This window comes from Helobdella robusta, assembly GCF_000326865.2.
Source record: "Helobdella robusta unplaced genomic scaffold HELROscaffold_4, whole genome shotgun sequence".
NCBI lineage: Eukaryota > Metazoa > Annelida > Clitellata > Rhynchobdellida > Glossiphoniidae > Helobdella > Helobdella robusta.
Window position 1 is genome coordinate 6,852,372 of NW_008704902.1, and position 9,166 is coordinate 6,861,537.

General features: G+C 32.3%; 1 protein-coding gene across 1 annotated transcript; it reads left to right on the plus strand.

Moving 5' to 3' along the window:
• Positions 1–228: 228 nt before the first annotated feature.
• HELRODRAFT_162795 (hypothetical protein) lies at positions 229–1,685 on the plus strand (the record flags this gene model as incomplete). Its single annotated transcript, XM_009024896.1, has 2 exons — positions 229–274; positions 1,348–1,685. 2 exons carry the CDS (start codon positions 229–231, stop codon positions 1,683–1,685), a joined length of 384 nt encoding a protein of 127 aa, XP_009023144.1.
• Positions 1,686–9,166: the final 7,481 nt, after the last annotated feature.

Genomic DNA, 9,166 nt, shown 5'->3' on the forward strand with positions numbered 1-9,166 from the left:
ATTTATGTGCACCTTCTTTGTCTTATGTGCAAGGTTCTATGTCAAATGTCTAATATTATATGTATATATAACAATCCAACCATTTATACAATGCTAATTCGCACCATTGTTTTAAAGGTGCTTGAGTCTGCGTGTAAGTGTTGAAAAGATGAAATTATAGTTTTTTTTAAAAGACTCAGGAGGGAACACTTTCTCACTTTGAAAGGTAAAGTTTAGCCTGTCACGGAAATGCGGAAAGATCTGGCATGTTCATGGCGGGATATAAGGTCACAGAGTTAGCTCAGTCAGTAGAAGTGCCATGTCTCTCGTTGTTATTACGCGATGACATGTTTCAAATACTATCCATCCAAAATTCAAAGACGCGTATGATGCGGTGCTTGCGCGTGCATACATAATGATATGTGCGTCGTTTGTTGTGAACAGTGCGGGGAGTTGTACATTTGGCTGTACATTCATTTGATAATAAAAAGAGAATTTTCGTGAAATTTCTTCATAACTTAATCTTTTTCACAACATTTTTTCAATTTATATTTTGATGCGTCTTTGTCCCCTTCGTCTAAAATGTGACTGATTTGGAGGCCCTCTGTAAATTGTCGTTTACAATTTAGTCGTGAAATTTTCCACAAGTTTGTCGTACGCGATTTTCGACAAATTCTCGCGCACACAAATGTTTTTATATTATCTATTTATTTTCTCATTCACACGTGCTTCAAAATAATCACACGTTTGAAGAATTTTTAAGATATTGCTCTTTATTAACTCTGCAACGTTTCAATTTTAAATTATAAAACTGAGAAGCAGGTTACAAATTGCATGGATAATCCAAGTTGTTAACCTCAAATATTGCAAATCCTTGTACACATACAAACGCATTGAAGACGTGCTGTAGACAATGTAAACCTCCAAACGTGTTAGTCATCTATATGCTGCAACAATACTTTTTAAAACGTTAATAACATGGTGCGAATGAGTCAGATAATAATAGGAGAGAAAGATGAATGCAACACGTTTGAAATGCGTATTTTGCATTGGGTCCTTCGTATCGTCATTAAAAAAATCTCGTTCTTTCATAATTGAACATTGTTCCTAAGCATTCTTAAGTTTTAAATCTGTGTTTTAAATTTGTTATTATTATTAACAATTGATCTTTTTCCAACTATAAAAACAACGTACATTTTTAGAAAATGGTTAAATAGAGTGTGGTCTCGTTTTTGTGGTAAGATGGCGAAAAAAATGATAGTGAGCGAATATTTTGATAAGTTTGGAGCTGCGGCAAAAATTTAGATGAAATTCATTTTAAAAATTCGTTAATATATTCAAGTTGACGAAACTTTCTGTGTAAAAAAGAGGAAAAGTTGGCATTTAATCTGCCGGACTTTTCAAGGAAATGTGATATAGGAAAGCATTTCTCCGAGCTTATAACCGCTGTCAAACATGTGTTAATGACTGTGAAGACATTAACTGAACAAATTGTAAAAGATATAGCGCCGGCCGTTTTTAATGTTCTTGGCAGCCACAAATATTTACAAAACGATATACAGCGAAACCTACAACAGCTGACGGATAGAATAAGTGACTTTGTGAAGAAGTCAAATGATAAAAATACAAGGGCTCAATTTAAAATTGACGGAAGAATGGAGAACATTGAGAACAAATCAAACGTTTCTGGTGTTCTCAACATGTAGAATGGTAATTAGCGGGTTAACGAGGCAAATAAAAGTGAATCTCAATCAGGAAATTTTATTTTGGTTAAGCGCAAAACACGAAGTAGTCGAACAAACTCTAGTACTGCGGAAGTAAGTAATTCTGTCATTGGATCTTGAGCTTCAAACGAGTCAAAAATTTCTGCAAGTAAAATTTTGCCTCGAAAGAAAATATTTCGCGTCAGTAGCTTGAAGAAATGATCACTTCAAGTCAATTTGCGTGGATGTCATTTCGTGCTATCCAACTTCCAAAAAAGGTAAAAAAAGACAATAATCGTGATGATTCGCAGACGTCAACCTCCTTTCAACTGTGCGTCAACGCTAGATTGTGGTGGTTTCCAGCGAGAATTCCTGGCCGGAGTATGTACGGATCCGTAACTGGTCGTTCAACAACAGCAGTGATGGTGTTAAGAATTGCTTATTAAATAGACATTATTAAAGAATATTGCCAATTTTAGTTGAAAAATATTCTTTTTTTTGAACTTATAATACTATATGGCACTAACTTAGTTAAAACTAGGCATCAACTTTTTCTGGTGTCCTTTCAGGAATTTTTTTTAAATTTTTTCATTAACAAACCAGTATAAAAAATTATTATGAATAAATTCATATTATGTTAATGTTTAAATATTTGATAAAATGTTTAATCGCAATTCTAAATTATTTTCTTTGTTGCCGAAGCTCTTCAAATATTCCTCTCACAATCAGAATGCAATATTTCGTGAGGACAACTCGTGTTACAATGCCAGTTTCAAACAGCACAACTCCATGTGGTCTCTTGTCAGAAACCCATGCTCTTATGTTTGTAAACTTTTCAAACAAATTTGGTGTCGCAGTTTTAAAGTGTTCTTAAAAGAAAATATAAAAAAAGAGAACTTAATGTTCAATGTTTTAATGTTTGTCTTCGCAGTTATATTTGGTGACCAATTTTGTATTTTAATTAACTTTCCAAAATTATAAGTTTAATAGGCTAGCTAACGGACCACCATTATCATCTCTATTCCATTCATGTCACCTTCATCAACGCCACATAGAATAATTATTTGTTCGAGCAATCTTGTAACACGTGACAGTTTTTTAATGGTTTTGTCAAAAATTTATGAACGTTTTTTTACTAAAAAATTTATTTTTATAAAAAAATTAATGAAAATTAGTGGATGTTTTGTCTTTCAACGTGGTTCAAGTTGGTTGAATATTTTATTATTAAATAATGTTTCATAACTTTTTAACGAAACTGATGTTTTAAAATTTAAAAAACCTTCATGTGAAAAAGCGAAAACAAAATGTCAGCATTTTGAAACATTGCTAACACTTCCTTCATGTCAACTTATCATTCAACATCTACAAAATGCTGTTCATTTGTCGTTTTGTACATTCCTTTCTCGATAAGAAGACTTCGACTGCATCAATTTTGTTTTGATTGGCTGATTGAGTTGTTTTTCTCCGTTACTAGATGTCTGGTTGCGCGTTAACGTTCTTCGAGTCAACTGTCTCAAGAATGAATTTTTATTCATTTGTTGGACGAGTCATTAAAATGTCGAATTGTTATAATATGTTGTGTTATAATACTTATGAGACTTACTACGGATACGAAGGTGTTTGGATTGTTGATTGGTTTGCTAACAAGTATTGAAGAGCTGGTGTTGGTTGAATTGAAAAATATTTTTGATGAGTTGACTGAAAAATGTAAATGAATTGGCAGAGAAATGTTGATTGGCTGATTGAAAAATAATTATGCCTATTACATCAAACGACATACCAATCCTAACATAGTCGTTTATAAGCTTTTGACTCTAAAACTCATCATATTAAACAATTTCACACAGTTGTGTTTTAATAATCTCCAATATTAATTAAAAATATTGGAATTAATTTCCGGACAAACCAGGAATGCCACACAGCCTATGAATATCAAGCAAGCGCAACAAGCGGATGGGAGAGACGCAAACAGAGCTGAGCAGTTTGAAGCGCTTTTGAAAGCAAATTAATATATAATTAATACAAATATCCTACTTTATGTGAGCTCACACAGGCATTATGCGGGCAATTGATGGTAGCTTTTTATTTCCAGACTGACATGTTTGTTGTGTTTTTATTGGTCCAATCTTGTTTGCAAATGTTCTGCTATTTTTTTTATTACTTCTAAAAACAACAGTTTGAAGAAATTGCGTTTGAAAGAATTTTAATGACCAACAATTTTTATACCTTGAGTGCGTGAGATGTGTTAGAAATTCATTCCACAGATATAAATTGCTTTTAAATCAAACTATCAATATCAATATTTTACATAATTGAATAGAATTAATTTAGATAATGATACTAGTTGCCTTTCATTTTCAACGAAAGAATTTAATTCTAAATAAGTTTTAGAATTTTTATTTGGATGACATTAGACCAATCAAACAATAGACCAACCAGACAATAGACCAGCCAGACAATAGACCAACCAGTTAATGAACTAACCAGAGAGGAAGCCAACCAGACAACAAATCAACCAAACAATTGACCAACCAGACTATAGATCAACTAGACGATAGACTAGCCAGACAATAGACTAACCAGAGAGGAAGCAAACCAAACAATAAAACAGCCAGACATGAGAGCAGCTAGACAAAACACTAACCAGCACAGCAGTATTGTAAAAAGTACTAAGTTTCGGTACTTAATAACAAGTACAAGAAACTTAAAAGAGTCACTAAAGTAAAATTATAAATACTTGTTTAAAAATTTATTTAAGTTAAAGGGCAACAGAGTATTAAGCGTAATACTGTACAAAACAAAACGTTACCAAATGTAAAAATTGTCTATATTAAATCAAATTAAGAATAAATAAAAATTATTTTAAATCAAATTAACAAATAACAAATTATTTGAAAATAGTTGATGATGCGCGTTTGTTAGCATTGGATGCATTCCTTGAAAAGGGGTGATGTTGTTTTATTTGTTTCACAGTGAACTAACAAATAATTTGTATTTATTATATTATATTTATTATAATATGTATTTGTTAAAATGTATGAGTTATAATTAATATTCTGATGTTGTTGAATGCGAAGTTAAAATGAAAAGTTTTCTAGTCCGTTGTTTGCCGGTACGACAATGTTTTTATCAGTGCCGACTCTACATAATATGGTGTGTTATAGATGTTTACAACTGCTGTATCATGTTCTGATGAAATTTTTTATTCTCAGTGGTTGGTCTGGAAAATATCTTCTATAAACGCCGTAAAACATTTATGTATAACATTTGCTGATCAAAATTAAATTATTTTAATTTAATATTTCAGAAAAAATTTATATGAACAAATCTCTACTGTAAATAAAAACATTTTGTAAAGACCTTCTAATCTTGCAGAAGAGATAAATTTCAGTTGACCATATTACCAGCCAGCTCCGATGTTAAGGCAAACAAATTAAATTCCTACCTAATCCCCGAGACAGGCATTATAACGTCAACAGGTGTGCCGCATTAATCGACTTAGAAGACAAACTTTCACTCACTTGCCTGCTGTTGTTCTCCTACCCCTCCCTGCCTGTCTTCTTATTCATTTTTAACGGTTTAACCAGCTGTCCTCAAGTCGTCATGCCAATTTTAGATCTGCTTTAAAAAAATGGCTCCTAAAGAATTTAAAATAAAAGCTGAAACAATTTTAAACCAGCGTTTGTAAACATCATTTCGTTTGTGAAATTTTTTTATACTATCTTGTGTAAGCTACTATTTTTTTATTTAAATTTTGTAACTTCGTAGGTTAATATAAAAAAAAATTAAAAATTTTCAAGTTTCAACTTTTTTCATAAAATCTACAAAAATGCTCCTATGTCTCAAAAATTTTGCTCAGACAAGACCTACATCAGGAGCAGCGGGATCGCAAATGTTTGCCTATTTTTTCGTGGGAGCACTTTTTTTTCAATTAAATTTGTTGCCATTTGCCATTTTTCCGATAAAATCCATCTTACAAATAAGTTATAGTGGTTTTAATATTTCAAATTTGACACAATTTGTGTCAAGATAGTAGAAATCTTTTTATGTCCTTAACAGATAGCGGTAACATGCTCTTAATTTTGTAAAATTTTAATTAAAAAAATTGATTTTATTATTCCATTAGACCTATTCATATTTCTGACGTTCTGTTAAAATGGTTTGTTGGAAGTTTACCTGTTATTAAACTTTTTATAAAATGTTCAAAAATGTTATTGCAACCAACTGCTGAAGAGGTTTTGCAGAAATGTTTATTGAATTTGAAAAGATTGCTGCAGACAAGAAATATAAAAATTTAAATAACTTTTAATATAAATTCGAAAAATTTTCATCTATGTCATTTTATTGTAGACCAATCGATTTTTTTATTGATAGTTTCCAAATTGTTCAAATAAAAAGTAATTGAAAATTAGCAAATAAAACGTAACATGAGCGATTATTATTTGAAATATGTTGGTTCCTGACAAAGTGTAAATTATGTTGTGAAAAATATCAAAATTTATTGACTTGACCTTGGTTTATTGAAAATTTATTGACAGTTTTTTGAAAATGAATTTGATTTTATTTTATAGAATATTTTATATATTTTTATACAAGATGGGCGAAGAATGGATAGCGAGCTGATCTTGAGACAACATGCTGCTTCTTGCGCTGCGGTTCACGTCAATCAATCTCCACTGTTGGGTCGTCTGCATAACAAAGTCTTCTTGCACCTTTTCATCTCGTGAAACAAAGTTTTGTTTGTCTTTCCATGGCAATAATAATAATAATAATAATATAATGTTAAAAATGGTTATGCTTATTTTTTCAACAATTTTTTAACACTCGTTATTTTAATTTGAACTTTTTGGTCCTTACTGGAATGATTTTTAAACGTGAAAACATAACAATCCACATTCAAATTACATCCCACCACGCAAGTATCATAAACATTAACACATGTTACTGAGTGAAAACAAATATTTTTTTTTACATTGCAAGCACAAAGTGTTTCAAAGGACATCAAAAAATGTTTAATGTCTTCGTTGAAGGATGAAAGAGATTGTTGAGGATGAAAATGATAGCTGATTAGTCACGTTTCTAACATGGAATTGAAAACACTGAACAACAAAACGTAAGCATCAATATTAAAAAATTATTAAAATTTTAAATAATTTCTCATCTGCTTACAAACATCTGTTATGGAAGGTTCATAAGAGAGGTTTGAACACATGGCCAATACATGTCCAACAATGTTCAACATTGACTGAATGATAGAATAATTTTCTAAAACACAAATTAGCCATCCTTTTGTTGAAGTCATACAACATACATTAGGATTATTTTCACCTGAATTGCCCTTCCTAGCATCCAACACATTGACACCTCTCTTCAGTAAATAAATTTTCTGTACAAAATCTTGAAGAAGATGGACAATTTTGAGTTTAAAGTACCTTGACGATCTTCATTTTCACAACGAAAACCAAATTTTTTCAGTTCGATTTAGGTTTTGTTTTGTTTATTTGAATTAAAAACGTAAATGTAAAATTGATTGTGATTATTACACTGGGATTATTGTTTGCCGACATAAATGGTGCACCGGGTATGTGTGTAGGATGGATTGTGCATGTTTGCAGCAATCAATAACATGCATAAGTTGATCAACTGAACATTCATAAATGTAAATAATTTGTTCTCACCAATGCTATGAAAATTGTAAACAACGTCCCATTTGCCCTCTGTCTGCCTGCACAGCCTCTGTGACACGATGGTTCAATCGTAAGTATGGATGGATATATAAGAGAATATTATGTAGGCAGTTCTGCGTTCGACAGAGCCACTTTAAATAGAATTAATAAAGAAAGCCTGCATGTTTTGACCTACTACGGCAAGACAGTAATGAATCAATTTCCGTGCCAGCCCGTATGAGTGGAGTGCATGGAGTGCTTGCTTGTTTCATCACACGTGCACTTCATGCGGCGCGAGAAATTATTTTATGGTCACTAACTCAACCCAGTAACTGCATCAAAAATGTGCAGACAGGTAGATAGATAGATAGATAGATAGATAAATAGATAGATAGATAGATAGATAGATAGATAGATGGATGGATGGATGGATGGATGGATGGATGGATGGATGGATGGATGGATGGATGGATGGATGGATGGATGGATGGATGGATGGATGGATGGATGGATGGATGGATGGATGGATGGATGGATGGATGGATGGATGGATGGATGGATGGATGGATGGATGGATGGATGGATGGATGGATGGATGGATGGATGGATGGATGGATGGATGGATGGATGGATGGATGGATGGATGGATGGATGGATGGATGGATGGATGGATGGATGGATGGATGGATGGATGGATGGATGGATGGATGGATGGATGGATGGATGGATGGATAGATAGATAGAACGACTACGTTGTTTGCCTCGGATTATTCATTTGTATTTTTAGCAACAAATGAGCAATCAAATTTGTATCAGAGTTACCAAGGGAAGTTATAACTGCCGTGACGGTTAATGCATTCTGAGATTTTATGATGGTGCCAGCTAATATGAGGCAGGGTGTCTTCCAGCTTTTACAGCTTTTATATGCTTCTCTGCAGTTGCTTCAAATTGTTTGCTGGCTCGTCGTCCAATTTATCAGGATTATACTGTTGTGTAGGTGGCGATCAAATGTGTATTATATTGCAAGTTCATTGTTTTCCTCTTGGTCGCTATGATGGGTTACTTCAACCAGTGGAAAAGTAGAGACAAACCATTCTTTAGATAATATTATTTTGAAATTTAGTCTTTATTTAAATTTGTTTAAACATCTCAAAGTTCTTCCTTCATACTATCAACTTGTTTCTAAATTTGTTTTGATATTTTCTTCTACAAAGTTACATGGAATATAAAATTTACCGAGTAAAAAATTGAAAAAAAAAATTTACAAATCGGTGAAACGACTTTTGATGTTCCAGCACATCACGCTGTCCCCGTGATGGTCAGTCAAGTTTGAAACTTCGTTAATAATACTTTTGATGAGCTGCCAACAATCGCTCAGGTCTTGTGTCAGTGCAAACGATCTATCGCACTGCAATTATTATTAACATTAATAAATGAATGAATGTATGAATGAATGAATGAATGAATGAATGAATGAATGAATGAATGAATGAATGAATGAATGAATGAATGAATGAATGAATGAATGAATGAATGAATGAATGAATGAATGAATGAATGAATGAATGAATGAATGAATGAATGAATGAATGAATGAATGAATGAATGAATGAATGAATGAATGAATGAATGAATGAATGAATGAATGAATGAATGAATGAATGAATGAATGAATGAATGAATGAATGAATGAATGAATGAATGAATGAATGAATGAATGAATGAATGAACACGAACAAACGAACGAACGAACGAATGAATGAATGAACAAATGAATGAATGAATGAATAAATTAATGCATTGTTTTCGTCGAGTTGT